This window comes from Lithobates pipiens, unplaced genomic scaffold, assembly GCF_037356315.1.
Source record: "Lithobates pipiens isolate NorthernLeopardFrog02 unplaced genomic scaffold, aLitPip1_a1.2 Scaffold_22, whole genome shotgun sequence".
Classification (NCBI taxonomy): Eukaryota; Metazoa; Chordata; class Amphibia; order Anura; family Ranidae; genus Lithobates; species Lithobates pipiens.
Genome location: NW_027507784.1, coordinates 337492983 through 337517100, shown reverse-complemented (window position 1 = coordinate 337517100; position 24118 = coordinate 337492983). Strand labels below are relative to the sequence as shown.

The window sequence follows — 24118 nt, the reverse complement described above, 5'->3', positions numbered from 1 at the left end:
CTGCAATAGTTTTATTTTTTAGTTTTTTTTCCTTTATGTGGTGGCTGCAATAGTTTTATTTTTTAGTTGTTTTTCCTTTATTTTCACCCGGTGATCCAACCAGTACTTTAATTATTTTTCTATTTCTTTTAGCAGACCAACCTATGCAGAAAAAGTGACAGTTAGAGGGTAGAGATCTAGGCTGCTGTTTGCAATCATGAGGCCCCGTACAGCCTACCTGACAGGGCCCTCCTGAAAACCTTCAAAACAGAAAATTTCCTATCAAATACTTACCGTAATTTTCCTTTCCTGATAGACTCCATGGCAGCAATGTGTGGGTTAGCCCTGCCTCCATAACTACCGTATAGGACACCACTCCCATAAATCTTTGCTCTGGGCTACTATCCGTGTTCTGTAACTAGCCTACTCCAGACATTTGGGAGGGAACTCCTGCTGCCATGGAGTCTATCAGGAAAGGAAAATTACAGTAAGTATTTGATAGGAAATTTTCAGATTTCCTGACAGACTCCACGGCAGCAACGTGTGGGAAATAACTTGCCATACACACCTGGGTGGGCAAAATGTTGAGCAAAGAAACCAAAATTTAACACCGTCAACCGACAGTACTTGGAAACCAAAATTGACAGATGACAAAGCTGTTCAACACAGTAGTGAGAAACAAATGTGTTAATAAAAAACCAAGAAGCCGCTCTACAGATTATCTCGAGAGTGACATGTCGAGAAGCTGCCTAAGAGGTTGAGATACACTGAGTTGAATGAGCTGTCACTGCCTCGGGAGGAGCCAAGTCCTTTGAATGGTCTGTACGATCCAAGCAGCAATGGATCTAACCGAAGCCCACATTCCTTTGTTTCTTCCACGGAGAAGGGTAAAAAGAAAATCTGATTGTCTGAAAGGAGCCGTGACCTCCAGGTACTGTTTCAGAGTGTGCCCCACATCAAGAGGATGGAAAACCTGATTTTCTGTTGACCTAAAAGTGGGAAGCACGGGGGCGTGGCCAAGATGTCGGCGTGAGCAGACGTGCTTCCCGGAGCTCTGCTAGAGACTGATCCTACAGCATCCTTTCACCTGCGCTATCGACTGCTGGCGGTTTGTCTGGCCCACCCTATGCCGTCCCGTTCATCTGCGGGACACAAGGGAGGTAGGAGGAATCCGTTTCCCCCAGGGGCATTGCCGCTAGACGCTCCGGACTCCAGTGGAGCGGGAGGACCACGTGCCCATTCCAACATGGCGACGCAGACCGCGCCGGCGGAGGCTGATGCATCTTCCCTCCCGGGCATACCTGAAGTGATGGCCGCCATAGCGGCCTGCCAGACGGCGCTGACGGGGAAGATTGAGGTGGTCCAGACGGAAGTCGGCCTGATTAGGCAGGACCTAGATAAGATCCGTTCGAGGTTGGGAGTGGCAGAGCAACGAGTGGGCCAGGCGGAGGATGTGCTGGCGGAACACTCGGTGGCGATCCGGACCTTGCAGGCTAAGGTGAGGACCCTGGAATTCCGTGCGGAGGACGCCGAGAACCGCGGTAGGCGGAACAATCTGCGAATCGTCGGCCTGGCGGAGGGGGTGGAGGGACAGAACCCCACGGTATTTGTGGAAGATCTTATCCGTTCCCTGTTCCCGGAGGCGCAGCTATCCCCCTACTTCACGGTGGAAAGAGCTCACCGGGTCCCTCCGCAGAGGGGCCCGGCGGGGAGCCCCCCGCGCACCCTGATTCTGCGCTTGATGAACTTCAGGGACCGGGATGAGGTGCTCAGAGTGGCGAGGCTGATGAAGGAGGTCAAGTACCAGAATTCTAGGCTGCTGTTTTTTCCTGATTACACCATGGAGACTCAGAAACAGCGCAGATCCTTCGATGCGGTCAAGGCTTCCCTGAGGGCTAAAGGGATCAAGTATAGCATCCTCTTTCCGGCGAAACTGCGGGTGGTGGATGGTGAGACTGTCAGATTCTTCACTAATCCCAGGGATGCTGCATCTTGGCTGGAGACACTACCTGGCTGACTATCCTGATGATTTACTCCTGGCTGCTGTGTCTGCTGAGGTGGCTTTGTACTTTCTTCCTCATTTGCGGATCTTTTTGTTTTTGTTTCTTTTACTTTTTTCTCCATTTTTCCCTGAGCTGGGAGGGGGGGGGTACGGTTGTGGTGTCCTCCACCTTCACCTCAGTCCGGCTGGGATCCGATGGACTGTTGAAGTGGGCCTATCGTGCTTGGTTCATCCTACAGGATTGTGGGGACTCTACTGCTCAGGACTGTGCTGTAGGTGATGGTTGGGTGAACTTTATTGCTATGTCTTCTGTGCTCTAGCAACTCTTAAGGGGGGGTTATAGCGCTGGTGGCAGGTAGGAATAGTGGTCTCCCCCTCTGTGTGTATGAGGTGAGGGGGGGGCTGCGTCCTCCTGGCGGTCTGGTGCACGCCTACCTGAGTAAGTTGCTCACAAAGCCTTAAGGGTATTTTGCGGTTAAGTTTGGGGATCTATGCGGGACTCCACTGTTGGGGTTTTGCGGGGTGGGGGGCGGGGGCGATCGGCCGTTGCTGATCAGTTTTGGTTTGGTCTAAGTTTGGGTTTTATGTTTGTTTTTTTTCACGGTATGTTGACACATGTACAATTCTACTATGGGGGGTGGCTTATGGTCTCAGGGTTCACCGTTCTTGCTCAGGAGGGCTTTGCCGCCTACATGTACTCCGGAACTGGGGCACCCTCGGGGGCGGGATGGTTTTTTCTTTGGGGAGGGGGCTATGTGACTAAATCCGGGCATTTATTTTCGATGGTTTTCAGTTATGGCTGAATTCTCTGTTCTATCCTGGAACGTGAGGGGTCTGAACTCGGCGGTCAAGCGCTCGTTGGTGTTTACCTTTTTACAAAGATACTCACCACATATTTGTATCCTTCAGGAGACGCATTTGATGGGCTCCCGAGTGCTTGGCCTCAGGAGAGCGTGGGTTGGCCAACACTACCATGCCACCTACTCGAGTTACTTCAGGGGGGTGAGTGTGCTTGTTCACAGATCCCTTGCGTTCCAGCTCCATGAGTTGAAAACGGATCCGGGGGGCAGGTTTCTCGTTTTGCATGTTACTATTGCGAATGTGGAGTATGTTCTGGTGGGTATTTTCCTGCCTCCCCCCGCAGATACTGACCTTCTGTTTGCCATTATGAACATAGTTATAAAGTATGGAGTAGAAAATGTCATGTTGTTAGGGGATTATAATATGGCCCCGTCCCCGGAGCTAGATAGACTCCAACGGCCCTCTCGTGAGACTCCGGGTCTGACACGGTGGGCTGATACTTTTGGGCTGGTGGATGTCTGGCGCCATTTTCACCCTTCGGGCAGGGAGTATACTTGTCATTCTGCCACGTTTCGTACCTTCTCTCGCATAGATCTGGGGTATGTCTCGCAGGCTATGTTGAGTCGGGTGGTGGGTGTGCAGATTCTGCCCAGAGGGGTGTCTGACCACGCTCCCCTCCTCCTTGGGGTCTCTCTTGGTCTCCCTTTGCGGAGGGGACTGTGGAGACTGTCGGGGTATTGGATAGCAGATGTGGGGGTTCAGGAGGATATGCCAGAAGCCCTCTGTCACTACTGGTTGGAGAATGCGGACTCTGCGGAGCCCCGGGTGGTCTGGGATGCGTTCAAGTGGGGAGAATATGCCTCTAGAATTGTCAGGTGTCGCAAGCGGTCTGTGCAGCTGCTGGAGGAATTGGAGGGGGTGTTGAGGGAAAAGGAGAGTTCTCATGTGGCGGCCCCCACCCCCCTCAGTTATCGGGAATGGCAAATGGCACTTCGGGCGGTCGAGCTCCATAGGATAGAATTGACTAAGAAGTCTATGCTGGGCACTGCTCAAAAAATTTTTGAATATGGGGATAAAAATGGGAAGATGCTCTCGTGGTTGGCCCGGGGACACTCTACCAGCGCGCATATTGGTGGGGTCAGAGGCGAGGGAGGGACCCTCATCACGGACCCGGAAGGGATCCTGAACCGGTTTGTGCAATATTATAGCGCCCTGTACTCCACTAGGGTGGATTATGAGGACCCGGCTCTCCAGGCCTTTCTGGATGGGGTGGAACTTCCCGCTCTGTCCCGAGAGGCGATGGACCATTTGGAGAGGACCATATCGTTGGAGGAGGTTCAGATGGCTATGGCTCAAATGCAGGTGGGGAAGTCCCCCGGGGCGGATGGTATCCCTGTTGAATTTTACGCTACTTACCAGGAGTTGGTGGCCCCTAAAATGGTTTCTTTATTCGCCCAGTCCCTGGAGAGGGGGTTGCTCCCCGAATCCATGTCAGAGGCGATCGTGGTGTTGGTGCCCAAGCCGGGTAAGGATCCCGAGGACTGTGCGTCTTACCGCCCGATCTCTTTGATAAATGTCGATGCCAAATTGTTGGCAAAGGTCCTGGCGAATCGGCTGGCACAGGTTCTGGAGAGCCTTGTTCATGTGGACCAGACGGGGTTTATACCCGGTAAGGGTACCGACATCAATCTGAGACGCCTTTTCCTTAATTTAACTATCCCTCACGACAACGCTGGGACCAGGGTTGTTGCCTCCCTGGATGCCGAAAAGGCATTTGACTCAGTGGAATGGGGATATTTGTGGGAGGTACTCCGTAGATATGGGTTCGGTCCCCATTTCCTGAGTTGGCTGCAGTTGCTTTATAACGCCCCGAGGGCGCGGTTGCGTATTAATGGTAGGCTGTCGGGGGCGTTTCGGTTGGAGAGGGGCACCCGTCAGGGCTGTCCCCTCTCCCCGTCGTTATTTGCGCTGGCGTTGGAACCTCTGGCGGTGGCCCTCAGGGCCTCCTCGGGGGTGGTTGGGCTTAAAATCGGCCCTCTTGAGGAGAAGGTGTCACTCTACGCCGATGATGCTCCGCTCTATTTGAGAGATGCAGATTCCTCCTTACGAGCGGCATTGGAAATTTTCAATGTATTCGGACGTTTCTCTGGGGTCAGGATAAACTGGACCAAATCCGTCCTGTTTCCTCTGGACCCGGGGTCGAGGGCGGCTGCGGCGGACACTCCCCTCCAGTGGGTCACCGAATTCAAGTATCTAGGGATAGTGGGGGGCAGGGATCCGACACAGTACTTTGATCTTAACTTGAAACCGGCTCTCCTTCAGCTGAAGGCTAGATGTGCCTCCTGGGGGAAGCTTCCCCTGAATCTGCTAGGTCGCATTAACCTGTTAAAGATGGTGTTCCTCCCTAGGTTCCTCTACTTTTTTAGGAACTCCCCCGTTTTGCTCCCGGGTGCCTTTTTTGCGGATCTGGATGGCTGTGTGGGCTCCTTTATTTGGGGGGGATCTAACCCCAGGATTGCACGGTCCACTTTGTGTCTACCTGTGCGTTGTGGGGGGCTGGCTTTACCCGACTTCAGGATCTATTACTGGGCGGCGGTCCTTGTGTCGGTCCGTTGGTGGTTTGCCCGTTCTAGGACGAACGCTGCGAGCTGCGTTGAAGCAGCTGGGGTGGGTTCTTTGGAGGATCTCGCCGATTTAGTATACAAAGGCCCTGGGGCATGTCGGGGGCTTCCGCTTCCAACTAGAACGACGCTCAGGGTGTGGGGGTTGGCCAGGAAACGGTTCATTAAGCCGGGAGTCTGGTCCCCCAGACAGCCAATATGGGAGAACCCTAGCCTCCCGCACTTTCGGACGGTCCCTGACCCGAGGGTGTGGGTGAGACATGGGGTGCGGACGTTGGGCGATATTATCACGGGGGGTACCCTGAGGTCGTATGGGGAACTTGCCACTAAATATGATTTGCCCGGGTGGATGTATTTCCGTTACCACCAACTGAGACATGCAGCCAGGGCGCAGCTGCCAGCAGCTACGACCCTATCTATGGATCCTGTGGAGGAGCTACTGTCTCTGGACCAGCTCTCCAAGCCTCTCTCGTCCCTGTACACCTTGCTACTCAGTGTGGATTCTCCTAAGATGGAGAAATTGTGGAAGGCCTGGCGGAGGGACATTCCCACCTTGGAGAGGGAGGATTGGGGTGACTGTTTCCAGGATAGTCTTGGCCTGGTGATTTCCTCCAGAGATAAGGTAATACAGACCAAGTTCTTACATAGGGTTTATTATACTCCACAGCGGTTGCACAGACTGTATCGACAGTGGGACCCTGCCTGTACCAGATGTGGAGCAGCAGAGGGAACGTTCTTCCACATGTTCTGGAGCTGCCCGGTGGTGGCCGCCTTTTGGACTGATGTGTTTGATACCATTGATGACCGTTTGGGTTTCTCTCTGCCCCGGTCTCCGGAGCTGGCTCTTCTCGGCATTCAGGACGAGGATCAGAGGCCACGCTATTCCAAACTCCTGCTTGCCTTTTTGCTTTATTATGCCAAGAAGGCCATTCTCCTTCGCTGGACCTCTGCTTCCCCCCCGACGCTGACCCTGTGGGAGGACATCATTAATAAGGCCCTCCCGTTATACAAAATGACGTATATTAGTAGGAAGTGCCCTAGGAAGTTCGATGGCATATGGCTGCCCTGGACAGGTGGAGACAGGGCGGGGATATAGATACAGGAACTCTCACCGTCAGATCTGTGGGTCGGGCCTTCTCCCCCCCTGCCCCCCCCCTAGTTCTTTTCCCCCCTCTTTTTCTTTTTCTTTTTCTTTTTCCTTCTCTTGTCCTTCCCCCCCCCCCCCCCCCGTGCTCTTGCCCCTTCCTCCTCCTCTTTTTTCTTTTTCCCTTGGTCTTCCCTATTTCTACATGCACCCCCCCCCCCTCCCCCCCCCCCCCCCCCCTGTGGGATTTGATGAGGGCATGGTGGCTATCATACTGCATTATCTCTTGCATGATCTCTGGCTAGCCACTGCCTTCGCAGGGGAATGTCGGGGACGGTTGTTGTATAATATGTATTGCATTCCATGTGGGTCGTACTGTATTCTGATTTCCTTTTTCTTTGTTGTGTGTTTGTACACCACCTGTTTTATTTTGTATTTTTCTGTTTTCTGAATTGTAACTTGTGTCTCTAATATCAATAAAGCGAACTTTATTCACCTTGAAAAAAGTGGGAAGCACAATCTCTTAATTTTCATGGAAAACTGAGGTCACTTTAGGGTTCGACCCTAACATGGGAATCAACACTGCCCTGTCTTTCGAACCTAAATTTCTCATTTCATACACTCTTTTGGCTGAAGTAACAGCTACCAGGAAGGTTGTCTTGAGTGTGAGGTCTTCCACTGAAAGAGGCTTGTCAGGATCTGATCTGAGATTAGAAAGGAAATCCAGAACAAGAGGGATGTCCCATTTGGGGAACCTTGGCTTCCTCTGAGGTCTAAGCCTGATAGCACCTTTGAAAAACTGACAAAAAAGGGGATGATTTGCCCATGAAACTCCTGTTAAGGCTGATATGGCTGATACTTGTACCAGCAGTGAGCTTACTGCCAGGGACAGGTCAAAACTAAGGATGAGCAAACAAGCAGGACAAAACTCTGGATAGCCGGACACTGGAAAAAGACTTGAAATCCCATCTTTAATTGAAACAACGTGGGGCACATCAAAACAGAATCAAAAAATCCACAGCAAAAGAATAACAGGGTACAGGAAATTTCTGATGCGTTTTGCACCGTAATCAGTGCTTACTCATAGCTGAAAACTAAGGATGTCTTGGACTGCCGGAGTGTTACAAGGATTAGGTCTGGAAGACATGTGATCAGTGAACCTGGACCATATACGCTCATCGACTCTGTTGGTGCTTTTCCTTCTGGTATTAAGAAGGGTTGGAATGGGCTCTTCTGGGCAACCTAGAGCTTTGAGCCTTCCCCTCTCAAAAACCAAACCCTGAAGTGCAGGTAGGACGGACAAGGGTGTAGAGTTGTGCCTTGAGACAGTAGATCCAGCCTGAGAGGTAGGGGAACTGGGTCTCGATAACTGAGTGTTAAAAGAGGGAACCATGGCCTGTTGGGCCAGATAGGAATCATCGCTATGACTTCCACTTTCTCTGTTCTGAGCCTCCGGAGAAACTGGAGTATCATCGGCACTGGAGGAAAGGCGTAGGCTTTTTGAAACCTCCACTGGTCTGTGAGAGCATCTATCCCATACGCCTGAGGGTCTCAGAATCTCAAGTAGTATTTGGTCATCTTGCAATTGCATGGGGATGCAAAGAGGTCGACCTCAGGAGACACTCCCAGGGTCAAGAGCCATTCGAACACCTCTTTGTCGAGAGATCACTCGTTGTTCATCTGAACACGAGAAAGGAAGTCCGCCTGTACATTCTGAATCCCAGGAGTGTAGACCACGGAGATGTTGGACAAACTCCTCTGAGCCCAGCTCATGATTGGCTCCACTTCCTGAAGCAAGGACTAGCTGTGAGTTCCACCCTGCTTACTTACGTAGGCCACCGCAGTTGCATTGTCCAACCTGAGCATCACTGAAGAGTTCTTTATTAGATGGCGAAATGACAGGAGTGCCTGAAAGGCAGCCCGCAGTTCCAGTATGTTGGAGACAATCCCCAGAGAAGGGGAGTTCCATCTGCCCTGAGCTACTTCCGATGGCAATGAGCACCCCAGCCCCCATTGCTGGCATCTGAGGTTATCGTGACCCATGTAATGGGAACGATCGAGTGGCAATTGCGCAGATTTTTCCCTTGGAGCCACCAAAGGAGAGACACTCTCATGGGTGGAGTGAGGTGTATGCGCTGGCTTTTGCTGAAGGAATTCCATTGTGGAGGAACCCTTTTTGGAAGGGCTCTGTGTGCCACTGTGCCCTCTTCACCATGGGAATAGTGGCTGCCATAGTGCCAATCACTTTCAGACATTGGAGAGTGGAGAGGTGAGACGAAGCAAGGGTTGAGCAGATTCTGTCTCAAATTGTCTCAAATTACTCCAATCTTCTCTTCAGGCAGAGAGATAGTGCCTTCCAACGTGTTGAAGCGAGCACCGAGAAACACAAGGGATTGTGCTGGTTCCAGGTGACTCTTCTCCAGATTTAGGAGCCACCCAAATTCCTGAAGGGTGGAAATTACTAGGCTCCTGTGCTCTAGAAGTTGACCTTTGTCTTGAGCTATAAGAATTAGGTTGTCTAAATAGTGATGCAGATGGACCCCTTTGACACGGAGCAGAGCAACAACAGCTAACAGATCCTTGGAAAAGGCACGAGGTGATGTTGTTAGACCGAAGGGGAGTCAAGTAAATTGTAGGTACTGTTTGCCTACCACAAAGAGGAGGAATTGCTGGAAGTCCACTGCCACTGGGACATGGAACTAGGCGTCCTTCAGATCGATTGAAACCAACCAGTCTCCCGGATGGACCAACTGCTGGATTGGAAGTAACAATTCCATCTTTCATTTTTCTTTTTGGATGAAGAGATTGAGATGGGTCAAGTCTATGACTGGTCTCCATGTGCTGTTCTTTTTCTGTACCATGAATAGAGGAGCATACATGTCCTTGCCTCGTTTGCCATCTGGAACAAGGATGGCTGCGCCTTGCTCCAATAAACAGTTTACATAAGCTAACAGGGCTTCTGATCATGGAAGTCTTAGGAATGAATCTGAGTCTTGGGGTACTGCTGAAGACTCAGGTGTGACCAGAGGAGACCATTTTGACGGTCCAGAAAACCTGGATTGAGGCCGCCCAGACACGCCGGAAGCGGAGGAGACGAGCCCCCACCTGGCATGCCTGAGCGGGCCTAATCTCAAAAGGACTTAGTGGAATCCTGATTGCCGGTGGAACCACCTTTCGTGGGTTTTTTAAAAGAGGATTGCCTGGCTTTTCCAGGATCTTAAAGCGGAGGTCCACTCTAAAGTGGACCTTCCGCTCATTGGAACCCTCCCCCCCTCCGGCGCCACAATTGGCACCTTCCAGGGGAGAGGGGGGTGCAGGTACCTGTACAGTACAGGTATCTGCACCCACTTCTGGCATAGATTCTGCAGAAGGTACGCCCCTTTCTGCAGAATCTATGCCCCTTTCCGAAGGTCCCCCCGCTGCCTGCTGGGAAACACACGGATCCCAGAGACAGCGGGGACCATCCTTATTGCGCAGCACGACTCGCGCATGCGCAGTAGGGAACCGAAAGGCTCCACTTCCTGATTCCCATACCCAAGATGGCAGCGGCAGCACCCGAGAGACGATCGAGAGATCGGCTTCGGGTGTCAACATCGTGGGCGTGCTGGGCGGGTAAGTGTCCCTATTTTAAAAGTCAGCAGCTGCAGTATTTGTAGCTGCTGGCTTTAAAAAAAAAAAAAAAAACGGAGGACTCCCGGCGGACTCCCGCTTTAAAAACTCCAGACCAGGCCTGTAACTGTGCGCTTCTCTGTCATGGCCAGAATTCTGTCTTCTAGGAAAGGAGCGTTTCTGGCTCTGTAAGTACCAATCCCGAGGGAATTCCCTCAATGGGAATTCGGCACCAAGCTTGTTTGGAAGCCGGATCCGCCAACCATGGACGGAGCCATAAGGCACAACGTGCTGAAACAGCTGCCAACATAACCCGAGCCATCAGGCGGATAACATCAATGCCAGCCTCCCCAAGAAAGGCAGATGCCAGCCTGATTTCCTGGATAGTCCACACATGGCTGTACAGAGTGGTCTTTTTTTCCCACAAAGAATATGCCTGCACCGGCCGGTGAAGTGGAAGGGCGGATTAATCCCTTCTGTAAGTTTTCATCAATATAGTCCTTTAAGGCCCAGAGTTCCCATTCAGACAAAGGGAAGATACACCAAAAGGGAATCTCAGCTCCAGGCAAAAGTTCAGTGGGGCAATCATAAGGTCTGTGTGGGGGAAGGATATCTGCCCCCCCCCACCCCCATTTGCTGAAAACATCCAGGTACTCATGGTAGGGTTCTGGAACCGATTGGCATAGTTCTCTGTCTGAGTCCATAAAAAACAGAGTAGTGGTTGGTGAAGGGGACACTGCCATGCAATGTTTCTGACAGTGTGGCGGCAGGAACTTAATACTTCCAGAGCTCCAGTAAATTTGCAGATTATGAGCCTGTAACCAGAATAGGGCCAGGATGACTGGAAATAATGGTGAGCAACAGTTCATGATGATTGGTGGAGGTGATGGCCAGAAGTGGTGGGGTCTCTTTGTTCACAGGTCCTGATCTTATACAAGGCCCATCATCCAGGAAAGGAATGGAATGCATTGCTGGGCTGCAAAAGATAGATCAATGAAACAGCTGCAAGCTCCTGAATCAATGATTGCTGTTGTTGACATAATTCTTTCCCGGAAGCTGGAAGGAGACAGGGAGAGCTGTGTGAGTGGAACTGGCAGACAGGATTGGCTGGTTAGCTGAGGATAGCGAGAGACACTTATGCAATTTGGCTGGGTAGGAGTGAACATAGTGACCGGCTTTTCCACAGTATAGACAAAAGTTGTTTTCCTGCCGGCATTGACGCTCCTCTGGAGTCAGTGAGTGATAGATCAGACCAAGTGATGTTGGTTCGGGTACCTCTGCAGCAGCTGGAACAAGACCTCTGGATGCTGGGTTAGAAGAAACAGGAGTCTTAGCCCACGTACACACGGTCAGAGATTTTGCCAACCAAATCCGTCGGATTTTGTCCGTCGGATTTAGTCCGACGGATTGTGTCCGAAACTGTTGCATACACACGGTCGGGCCAAGTTGGCGAAAAATCCGATCTTTCAGAACGTGATGACGTAATTTCGTTACGATGGGACTACATTCAGGCTAGTAGCCAATAGCTTTGATGTAGGAATTTGATCTGAGCATGCATGGCACTTGGTCCGATCAAAATGCTCTATACATGATCGGATTAGGTCAGGCCTGCCCAGTTGGTCGGGAAATATTTCCAATATGTTGGAAAATTGGGTCGGACGGAGATTCGGACGGAATCAGTCCGATGCATACCACACACAGTCGGATTATCTGACGACACGGTCCGATAAGACACATTCCGACAGATTCTCCGACCGTGTGTACAAGGGCTTAGGCAGCGTCCACACAGGACAGGGCTGTTGCGTGGATCTTTCAAATCTGAGTTCACGCAGTTGGGGGTCAATCTGGATTGACAGGGTAATTAAAGCTTCCAAAGAGCTTGGCACACAAACCCGAGCAAGTTCATCCTTAAAGACCTCTGAGAGCTCCAAATGGAATTGATGCCGCAAGGCTGCATCGTTCCAACTAGTGTCTGCACTCCAGCGTCTAAAGTCCGTGACATAGTCCTCAACCGCTCTGCGGTCTTGCTGGAGTTCATGTAGTGCTGCTTCGGCAGTGGTGGTTCGCTGTGGATCATCATACAGCTGAGACATAGTGTTGAAAAAACGAAAACGTGGTATTCAACTGTTCTTTACTCTCCTCCAGTAGTCAATGGAGCCATGTTTGTGGTTCCCCTTGAAGTAGGGAAATGATGAACCCCACCTTAAAGCTGACATGTGTTACAAAACGGTCTGAACTCGTTCCTATCACCAGAAAATCTCTCAGGAGTTGGTACTCGGGGCTCAGAGAGTACGATAATTACTGTAGGGTTTGCAGAAGTCTCAGTTTGTACAGTTGCCGTGGCAGAGTTGAATGCAGAGGTAGTAGCAGTTTCTGCTGTGGCCAAGGACTGGACCCGTTCATCTAAATGCACATACCCCTCCTGCAAGGTCTGGATGGTTTGAGTCAAAGTAGCAAGGTGCTGGCAGATTTCACTCACTGGAGAGGGTCCTCTTGCAGGCTTAGTCATGGCTGTTTGTTACTGTAACGTACCTGGTAAGGGAGCCTGACGTGCACAGGAAGGCCTCTCGTACAGCTCAGGCTCGGGGACCACTGATAGTGGAACAGCGTATATGGGAGCACGTTGACGCATCAGTGGCTGTAATCAATCCAGTAGTCAGCAAGGCAACAGGGAGAAGATGGATGAGGCAGCAGGCAGGCTGAGATTACAGCTGGATGAAGGAGCCAGATGACGACTTGCTGGGCTTGAAGTAGGTAGCAGGCCGGATGAGCAGGGTGCAGGGTCAGACAGATCAGGCATAGACAGGTAACAGCAGGATAGTGGGGTCACAAGCCGGGTCGGTATCAGGATAACATCAGACAGAATCAGAAGGCAGAAGCAGAGTCCAAGGCAAGCCGGGGTCAGGGTATCAAGCAGACAAGCACAGGTTAATAGTAAGCCAGATTGGAGGTCACAGGGAATCAGGAACACATACAGAAGCTGCAGACCAAACAGCAATGAGTCTATGCAGAAGCCCAGTTTAAATATCCTGCCTGGTGCCAGCATTAGTGATGGGCATGCGCATTGATGCACCAATGCGCAAGTGCGCATGCGCGTACACTGATGCGCCGATCTTCTAACACTTCTAATGCCTTGTACACACGGTCGGACATTCCGACGACAAAATCCGTCGGATTTTTTCCAAAACTGGTGTTGCATACACACGTTCAGACAAAGTTGAAAATCCGATCGTTCGGAACGTGGTGACTATGTTGAGGTTAGTAGCCAATAGCTTTGGTCTCGTAATTTGATCTGAGCATGCGTGACACTTTGTCCGATTGGAATTCTCTACAAACGATCGGAAAAAGTCCAATCTGATTTTTTTTTGGCAAAATTTGAGATCTTGCTCTCAAATTTTTTCCGTCTGAATTTTCGATGGAAAAAGTCCTATAGTTTTTAAAGGGGAAAAATAAAAAGCGCAAAACACATCAAATACTTGCATTTCTAGTCCTAATCCATTAAAGTCTATTACATACAAAATGCAGGGAAAAAGTCCTCGACCCTTTCCAAAAATGCACTGGCTGCAAAACGCATAGATGTGAATGTGTATCATAGGAAACCATGTTAAATGGACTGTAGTTAATTTATGTAAACTGCAAAATGCACTAAAAAATGCACAGGTGTCCACCTAGGGTAAAAGGCAGATCATGTTAAAAATGTTTCTTCATCTCTCAGGAGTATAGAGGAGGGAGTGGAGAGACGGCAGTTACAGTGTGTGAGAGCTGGTTGGAGGAAAGGGACACACCCCCCCCATCCCACCCCCCCTCCACATGCAGAACTGTGTTCAGAATAGACAAGCTGTCTACTGAGCTCTCCCTCCCCCTCTCAACACAAATTAATCTCATGTGTCAGGAAAACTTCTCAGAAGTGAAACATGCTGATAACAAAACAAGGAAGTACCAGAGAGAAACGACACTAATGCCGTGTACACACGATCAGAAATTCTGTCAGCAAAAGACCGATGAGAGCTTTTGGTCGGAAAATGCGACCGTGTGTAGGCTTCATCGGACTTTTTCTGGCGGAATTCCAGCCAGCAAAAGATTGAGAGCAGTTTCTCAATTTTTCGGTAGGAAAAAGTTCTGATCGGAAATTCCTATTGTCTGTACCAATTTTGATGTGCAAAATTCCTATGCATGCTCAGAAACAATTTGACGCATGCTCGAAAGCATTGAACTTCATTTTCTTGGCTCGTTGTAGTGTTGTACGTCACCGCGTTCTTGACGGTCGAAAGTTCAGCGAACTTTTGTGTGACCCGTGTGTATGTAAGGCAAGCTTCAGTGGAATTCCGTCGGAAAAAAACATCCAAAATTTTTCCGACAGAAATTCTGCTCGTGTCTATGGGGCATTCGAGTTTTGGAGATAGATAAGTAAACAGATTTTCAGTTTTCAGCGATGTCACAATTTGAATGATAATTGCGCGGTTATGCAACACTGTACCCATATGACATTTTTATCATGTTCTTTCACACAAATAGAGCTTTCTTTTGGGGGTATGGAATCACCACTGGGGTTTTTATTTTTTGCTAAACAACCTAAAAAAGACTGAACATTTTGAAAAAAAATACTATTTTTTTTGTTTCTGTTATAACATTTTGTAAATGAGTAATATTTATTCTTCACTGATGAGCGCTGAAGAGGCTGCACTAATGGGCACTGATGAGGTTGCACTGATGGGCAGGGGCGGACTGAGCATTAGGTCATTCGGGCGCCGAGCCTCTCCCCCCCCCCCCCATCCCCTCCCGGGGGAGAACAAAGCAGGATAACACAGTAGCGATCATTGCTACCCATAAAGTAGTCACCAGAGCTCCCCCAAGGCAAGATATCAGGAAGGATGGCAGACTGCATTCTTCTGTGAGTCACGAATGTTCTGCCTTTCACACTGTATAAATCTGTGCTTTAAACTTGTCCTGTACCTCAGCAGGACAGGACAGGTCTGGTGAATGTAAAATTCTTGAATATGTTAAGAATATACTGGGACTTTTCAGGTACTCCATACATCATAGAAAACTCTGTAAGGTGAACTTGCACAGGTCCCCCTCCTCAACCCCCCCAGCTCCCCCTCCCCACCCGCGGTCCGGCTGACCTGGACGGTAGAAATCTCCAGTTCTAAGCCCCAGGAACAGTGGTGTGAAAAAGTGTTTGCCCCCTTCCTCATTTCCTGTTCCTTTGCATGTTTGTCACACTTAAGTGTTTCGGAACATCAAACCAATTTAAACAATAGTCAAGGACAACACAAGTAAACACAAAATGCAATTTGTAAATGAAGGTGTTTATTATTAAAGGTGAAAAAAAATCCAAACCATCATGGCCCTGTGTGAAAAAGTGATTGCCCCCTTGTTAAAACATACTATAACTGTGGTTGTCCACACCTGAGTTCAATTTCTCTAGCCACACCCAGGCCTGATTATTGCCACACCTGTTCACAATCAAGGCATCACTTAAATAGGAGCTGCTTGACACAGTAAGGTCCACCAGAAGATCCTTAAAAGCTACACATCATGCCGAGACCCAAAGAAATTCAGGAACAATTGAGAAAGAAAGTAATTGAGATCTATCAGTCTGGAAAGGGTTATAAAGCCATTTCCAAAGCTTTGGGAATCCAGCGAACCACAGTGAGAGCCATTATCCACAAATGGCGAAGACATGGAACAGTGGTGAACCTTCCCAGGAGTGGCCGGCCGCCCAAAATTACCCCAAGAGCGCAGCGACGACTCATCCAAGAGGTCACAAAAGACCCCACAACAACGTCCAAGGAACTGCAGGCCTCACTTGCCTCAGTTAAGGTCAGCGTTCATGCCTCCACCATCAGGAAAAGACTGGGCAAAAATGGCCTGCATGGCAGAGTTCCAAGGAGAAAACCACTGCTGAGCAAAAAGAACATCAAAGCTCGTCTCAATTTCTCCACAACACATCTTGATGATCCCCAAGACTTTTGGGACAACATTCTGTGGACCGATGAGACAAAAGTGGAACTCTTTGGAAGGTGTGTGTCCAAGTATATCTGGCGTAGAAGGAACACTGCATTTCATAAAAAGAACATTATACCAACAGTAAAATATGGTGGTGGTAGTGTGATGGTCTGGGGCTGTTTTGCTGCTTCAGGACCTGGAAGACTTGCCGTGATAAAAGGAACTATGAATTCTGCTGTCTACCAAGAGATCCTGAAGGAGAATGTCCGACCATCTGTTCGTGTACTCAAGCTGAAACGAACTTGGGTTCTGCAGCAGGACAATGATCCTAAACACACCAGCAAGTCCACCACCGAATGGCTGAAGAAAAACAAAATGAAGACTTTGGAGTGGCCTAGCCAAAGTCCTGACCTGAATCCTATTGAGATGTTGTGGTATGACCTTAAAAAGGCCGTTCATGCTCGAAAACCCTCTAATGTAACTGAATTAGGACAATTCTGCAAAGATGAGTGGGCCAAAATTCCTCCAGGACGCTGTAAAAGCCTCATTGCACGTTATCGCAAACGCTTGGTTGCAGTTGTTGCTGCTAAGGGTGGCCCAACCAGTTATTAGGTTTAGGGGGCAATCACTTTTTCACACAGGGCCATGATGGTTTGGATTTTTTTCACCTTTAATAATAAACACCTTCATTTACAAATTGCATTTTGTGTTTACTTGTGTTGTCCTTGACTATTGTTTAAATTGGTTTGATGTTCCGAAACACTTAAGTGTGACAAACATGCAAAGGAACAGGAAATGAGGAAGGGGGCAAACACTTTTTCACACCACTGTATATCCGCGCCAAGTGTCCGGATCTTAGAAATCCCCTGAGCTGAATGTCCAAAATGGACATTTTGGAGCATTCTAATTGGTTAGTGCCATCACATGGGTGATGCTGACCAATCAGCAGTCGTATATAGCCCGTCCTGTCAGCTATGGAGAGGACGTCAAGCATGGAGAGAGGATTTCTAACTCCCGGGCTTCTGACGCGGATATACCGGGGCTTGCCACTGTCCAGGTCAGCGGGACTGGGGGGGGGGAGGGGGACTTGTGTAAGTTCACCTTACAGATTTTTCTGTAAAGGTGACCTATTCCTCTACTGCCTGCATTGCTTTCAACCACTTTCTGTGTGTATTTTCTGTACCTGCTTAGAGTATTCCTCTCCATATCGTACGACATTCACAAAGTGTTCACAGTTCTTGCCAATCACGTTATAACCAAACTCCTTCCCCACTGCGGATATTGCTCTCTTGAAAATTATGTTTGCTTCATAGGGAGTCATGTCCCAGTCATTCATGTTGTTCACTCGATACTTTCGTCCACCAGCAACTTCCTCCAACTTTCCGATTTCCACCTTAGCTCTGTCTCTAAATGCAATGTGTGTATCGAGTTTAAATATGTCGTCCAGAATTTTTCGAGCTGAGTAAACAGAAAGAGTAGATGTATGATTAGAGAAACAAATAATTAGTACATTTGCCTTTCCAAAAGTGTTACTAAAGCACCTTATGAATGTTTTATGAACACCTGTGCTAAATTTAAAACCAAATTAAACCCCAAATCAGGGGGTACATTTGGACAGCAGCATTGTCAGTGTGGGGGGGAGGGGAGTGCTAGATGTACTAGCATATTTAGATACACTAACAAATTAAAGTTAAACGCCAGCCAACACTTTTTAAGAAGTTACAGCAAACATTTATTTTTATTTTTTTCCTTTTGGGAATAAATCTTTGCATTAAGACCCCTTTCACACTGGGGCGTTTTTCAGGCGTTTTACAAGCGCTTTAGCGTTAAAAAAAGCGCCTGTAAAGCACTTGAAAGAAGCCTCATCTGCAGTCCCAATGTGAAATGTCAGCGCCCGAAAAATGCTTGTAAAGCGCCACTTAAACTAGCAGCGCTTTAGCAGTGTTTTTTGAGCGTTAATGGGGCACTTTTAACCCCTGCTAGTGGCCAAATAAAGGGTTAAAAGCACCCACAAAACGCTGCTGCCAATAGCTTTTTTCAGGCGTTTTTCGGGCGTTTTACAAGCGCTTCCCATTGATTTCAATGGGAAGGGGCGTTTTAGGAGCGTTGTATTCACCGCTCCAAAAGCGCTGCAAAGAAGCTGCTTGCAGGACTTTTTTTGACGCTCTGCCAGCGCAGCGCCTCGGTGTGAAAGCACTCGGGCTTTTACATTGGGATTGCAGTTGCAGCTTCTTTCAGGCGCTTTTTTTTTAACGCTAAAGCGCCTGAAAAACGCCCCAGTGTGAAAGGGATCTTGGTGTGAAAGCACTCAGGCTTTTACATTGGGATTGCAGTTGCAGCTTCTTTCAGGCGCTTTTTTTAACGCTAAAGTGCATGAAAAACGCCTGAAAAACGCCCCAGTGTGAAAGGGGTCTAAAGAATAAAAACAGATCATTGTAAGCACCTCTGTCAGTGTTAACTGGTTTGTCTCGACCCCCCTAACTGCTACTGGATCACTAGGTGAAAATAAAAGAAAAAAAGATCAAAAAAGAAAATGAATTCAGACATCACACCTAAGAATTGGTAAGCTGCAATATAATACATGTTGATTTTACACTTTAATGCAGAAGAAAATAATTACCGCTATAAAAACATAACAGAAAATCAAAGTGGAAATCTAAAAACATAAGAGAATGATATGCAGTGAAGGGTATTTTCCAGCAGTGGTGGTTTCCATGTGTGGACAGGCTTTACATAAATAGGGTGGTTTACAGCAATGGCACTACATACAGTGCCTTGAAAAAGTATTTACACCCCTTGAAATTTTCCACATTTTGTTACAACCAAAAACTTAAAGTGGAGGGCCACCCTGAAAAAAAAAATATTAAAAATTACAAAAAAATCTAAAAAAAAAAAATGAGAATTTTTTTTTTTATTTATTTACCAGAAATGCCTGTTGCTAGGCACATAATCCTAATCTTCCTCTTCCTCCTCCGCGGAGATCTTCTGGTCTTCTCTCCTCGTCGCGTTGTCTTCTGGGTAATGGGTCGCGTTGTGTTCTGGGAACTGTGTGTTCCAGAACACAGCGCGTCCCATTCACAAAGCGCTGCGTGACTCGCGCATGCGAAGTAGGAAACGGGCAGTGAAGCCGTAAGGCTCCACTGCCTGTTTCCCTTAGAAGGAATGGCGGCGCCGGCACCCGAGAGCCGAGGGACGGGTCGGCCTCGGGTGGCCAACATCACGGGCGCCCTGGACAGGTAAGTCTGCTTATTAAGTCAGCAGCTGCAGTGTTTGCAGCTGCTGACTTTTTTTTTTTTTTAAACGGCCCTCCGCTTTAAATGTATTTTATTTTGATTTTATGTGATAGGCCAACACAAAGTGCATATAATTTTGAAGTGGAAGGAAAACTGATAAATGGCTTTAATTTTTTTTACAAATAAATATGTGAAAAGTGGGGGGTACATTTGTATGCCCCCCCCCAAGTCAATACTTTGTAGAACCCCCTTTCTCTGCAGTTACAGCTGCAAGTCTTTTTGGGGATGTCTCTACCAGCTTTGCACATCTAGAGAGGGACATTTTTGCCCATTCTTCTTCTTTGCAAAATATATCAAGCTCTGTCAGATTGGTTGGAAAGCGTCTGTGAACAGCAATTTTTAAGTCTTGCCACAGATTCTTAATTGGGTTTAGGTCTGGACTGTGACTGGGCCATTCTAAGCCCTTGTACACACGGTCAGAGAATCCGTCGGAATGTGTCCTATCGGACTGTGTTGTCGGATAATCCGACTGTGTGTGGTCTCCATCGGACTGATTCCGTCGGAATATCCGTCGGACCCAATTTTCCAACTTGTTGGAAATATTTCCCGACCAACTGGTCCGATCGGACATACTCCGATCATGTGTAGAGAATTTTTATCGGACAAAGTGCCACGCATGCTCAGATCAAATTCCTACATCAAAGCTATTGGCTACTAGCCTGAACGTAGTCCCATCGTAACGAAATTACGTCATCACGTTCTGAATGATCAGATTTTTCGACAACTTTGTCCGACCGTGTGTATGCAACAGTTTCGGACAAGATCCGACGGAACAAAATCCGACGGATTTGGTTGTCGAAATCTCCGACCGTGTGTACAGGGGCTAATACATGAATATGCTTTGATCTAAACAATTCCATTGTAGCTCTCTGCCCCAGTCTCAAGTCTTTTGCAAACTCCAACAGGTTTTCTTCTTAAGGCCCGTACACACGGTCGGAAAATCTGAAGAAAAATTTCGTCCAATGAACGATTTGCCGATCTTCTGTTATTATGCTGCTTTTGACAGGCGATTACAAATTACAAATTTTCGGCAGACAAAAACTGGATGTGCAGGCGTGAAATTTTTTGTCTGATGTGACCACAATGTCCAATTTTCTTTTCATTAGTATGGTTTTCTGACGAAAAACAAATCTGAAGAGCAAGATTAGGCATGCTCAGAAATGAAAGAACACATACAAAACAATTTAACGCAATCCGTCACTTCTGAGGTTGAATTCTGTCGTCAGAAAATTTTCTGATAATGAGTAGGGATGGGCCGAACCCCCCCCCCCCCCCTATCCAGAACATGCGAACGGACCGAAAGTTTGCGCAAACATTCGAACACCGTCTATGGGACTTGAACGTGAGAAATAAAAAGTGCAAATTTTAAACGCTAATATGCAAGTTATTGTCCTGAAAAAAGGGTTTGGGGACCTGGGTCCTGCCCGAGGGTACATGTATCAATTGAAAACAAAGTTTTAAAAATGGCAGTTTTTTCAGGAGCAGTGATTTTAATGATGCTTAAAGTGGATGTAAACCCTTACAAACCACTAGATTAAGGCTTACCTGTAGGTCCAAGAAATATCTCCTAAACCTACACGGTTTAGGAGATATTTGCCAAAAGACAGGCACCGATGTCTATGGCGCATGCCGCGATCGCGGCTCCCGCGCGCATGCGCATACGTCATCGCGGCTTCGTCGAATGACAGCGGCGGAGCAGCGAGACCCACCGAGCAGATGGATGCTCTGGACTACAGGGGACAGCGGTGCGATGCATAGTAGTCCATTATGCTTTACCTTTTCAGAGAATCAAAGAGGAAGTAAAACCATCAGGGTTTACTTCCTCTTTAAAGTGAAACAATAAAAGTGAAATATTCCTTTAAATATCGCACCTGGGGGGTGTCTACTCTATAGTATTCCTGTAAAGTGGCAATTGTTTCCCATGTTTAGAACAGTCCCTGCACAAAATGACATTTCTAAAGGAATAAAAGTCATTTAAAACTGCTTGAGGCTTTAATGTAATGTCAGGTCCCGGCAATATGGATGAAAATCAGTAAAACAAACATCATGAGTACCCCCTCCCCTAGCCCATTACCAGGCCCTTTGGGTCTTGTATGGCTATTAACCCTGCACCCAAATTAAAAAAAGAAAAGGCGTGACGCCCCCAGGCCCTATATACTCTGAACATCAGTATACAGGCAGAGAAAACAAGACAGGGACTGTAGGTTTGTTCTTATGTAGAATCTGTTTGTAATCTGGAACAGGTACATTTTGTAAGTGTAGCTCCAGCCAAAAAAATCTATTTTAAAGCTTTTTGGAAAACATAGGGAAGGGTTATCACACCTGTAACATTTGTTTTGCTGTCTGTGCCCCTGTTCAAAAGATTTCACCTCACTTTCTGTACCAATGACAATTGGATTTTAAAAATTTGGGGTTTTTAAGGTGATAAATCAGTGGAGGAGACACCTTTTTCCCATATTAACTCTTACAGGAGAGAATTTCCCTTCCTAGGGGTAGATTCCCTCTCACTTCTTGTTGTCTCCCTTCACTGCCTGTATATACTATACCGCCTCCCCTATACACTATGCGGAAAATTGGGCCTTAGGTGTTGATGGCACCAGAACACTGTAAGCCCTCACAGTTACTCTTGGTGGGTGCTGGAAGGGGCCCTGCTGTGAAATATTATATCAAGAATTGTAATTACATGCCCCTGTTGAACAGGGGCAGAAAAATGTGGCCTTTGGTAGTGGTGTGGTGGTGGTGCCACAGCACTGTAAGCCCTCACAGTTACTCTTGGTGGGTGCAGGAACGGGCCCTGCTGTGAAATAGTAGATCAGAAATTGTAATTACATGCCCCTGTTAAACAGGGGCAGAAAAATTGTGCCTTAGGCAGTGGTGGTGGTGCCACAACACTGCCACCCCTCATAGATGCTCTTGTTGAGCGCAGGAACGAGCTCTGCTGTTAAATATTTGATCAAAAATTGTAATTACACGCCACTGTTAAACAGGGGAAGAAAAATTGGGCCTTAGCCACTGGTGGTGGTGCCCAGAACCAAAAATGTTCTTAGAAGCTATCTACATGAACATTGAGGAGGAATAGGATAGTCACTCAGCATAACAGGATAGTCACTCAGTATCAGCATACCCAGTCTTCAAGGGATCTCACTTTCATAAAAAAATAATTTGGTTACATCAGCATCAGGTGCTTGGTAATTGGTGATCCAAGACTGATTCATTTTTATGAAGGTGAGCCGATAAACCGAGTCAGTGGACAGGCACACTCTGTGATTGGTTATAAAGCCTCCAGCGGCACTGAATGTGCGTTCCGAAAGAACACTGGATGCAGGACAGGCCAGTAGCTCAATTGCATACTGTGCAAGCTCTGGCCAGTGATCCATCCTCAAGACCCAGTAAACCAATGGATTTTCAGTTGGAAAGGTCTCTAAGTCTGATATTGCCACTAGCTATTCCTGCACCATGTACAACAGATTCTGGCAATGGTTGCTGGAATTGATCAGACCTTGGGGCTGCTGACTAAAATATTGTCTGAACACATCGTTCAGAAGGCCACCTTCTCCACTGCTCCTTCTGTGACTGACTGAAGCCTCAGCAACACGTAATCTAGGAGGACCAGGAAATTGTAACCTCCCAGGCTCTGGAAACGCATTGCACCTTTCTGCAAGGCCTCCCAAAGATGTTTCATCCTCTGCTCCTTCTGCGATGGATGGATAAATTCCACCACCTTACCCTTGTAACGTGGATCAAGAAGGGTTGCCAGCCAGTACTGATCCCTCTCCTTGATACCACAAATCCGAGGGTCCTTTCTCAGGCTTTGCAGGATCAGGGAGGCCATGCAGCGTAGGTTTTCTGAGGCATTCGGTCCGGAGTCCTCTGTGTCACTAAGGACAACCTGATCAGCAGCCACCTCCTGCCAGCCACGTACAAGTCCATGGCTTTCTGGGGCCTGAAAACAATCCCTTGAAGATTGCTGCTGATGCTGATTGCCAGGCTCCACCTCCATGCTGACACAATCCTCCTCCTCCTCTTCCTGTGTGATAGGCGGGCCTGCAGGAACACTGTCATGATAAAAGTTGCCTTGAGAGGTAAGTCCTCCTCTTCCTCCCTCTGTTCTGTCTCAAGTGCCCCGTTCATTATTCCACGCAGCGTGTGCTCCAACGGGTAGACAAGAGGGACAGTATCACTGATGAATGCACCATACTGCTCACCATCCTCGTGGCCTCCTCCAATGGTGACAGGACGGTGCATGCATCCTTGATCATGAGCCACTGGAGTGGTGAAAAAAAGCCAAGCTCCCTTGACCCTGTCCTGGTGCCATACTTGCACAGGTACTCATTGAGTTGAGAACTAGCATTATATGACTGGCGGAAAGGCCCACAGACTTTCCTGGCCTGCCTCAGGAGATCCTGGAAGCCCGGGAGCCTGCAGAAGAACTGCTGCACCACCAAATTAAGAACGTGAGCCAAATAGGGAATATGGGTGAAGTGCCCCATTGTCACAAACCACCATTCCTAGCTGAAGCAGGTGTGACATCAACCACCTCTGAGCCTGCCCCTGCAGAGCTGAGAGAATCTCTGCCCCAGTGTGGCTCCTGTCCCCTAAGAAGACCAACTCAAGCACCACATGGCATCTTTTTGACTGAGTGCTTGGGTAGCCCCTAGAACTCCTACGGAGCACAACTGGTTTCAAGGACAAATCTGCACAGGAAGAGGCCATAGAGGAAGAAGAAGAGGAGGGGGTGGAGGAGAGAGGTGTGGCAGAATCACCGCTACCAGTATTTTGT

At 48.2% G+C, this 24118-nt stretch overlaps 1 protein-coding gene across 2 annotated transcripts in view; it reads right to left on the bottom strand.

Annotated features, from left to right (window-relative positions):
* LOC143925567 (phospholipase A and acyltransferase 2-like) overlaps positions 1–24118 on the bottom strand; it is a 119938-nt gene that overhangs the window by 19699 nt on the left and 76121 nt on the right. For both annotated transcript variants that reach the window (XM_077450044.1, XM_077450043.1), the window contains exon 4: positions 17229–17503. In XM_077450044.1, the coding sequence (XP_077306170.1) occupies positions 17229–17503 (275 nt within the window). The remainder of the gene's footprint in view (positions 1–17228; positions 17504–24118) is intronic.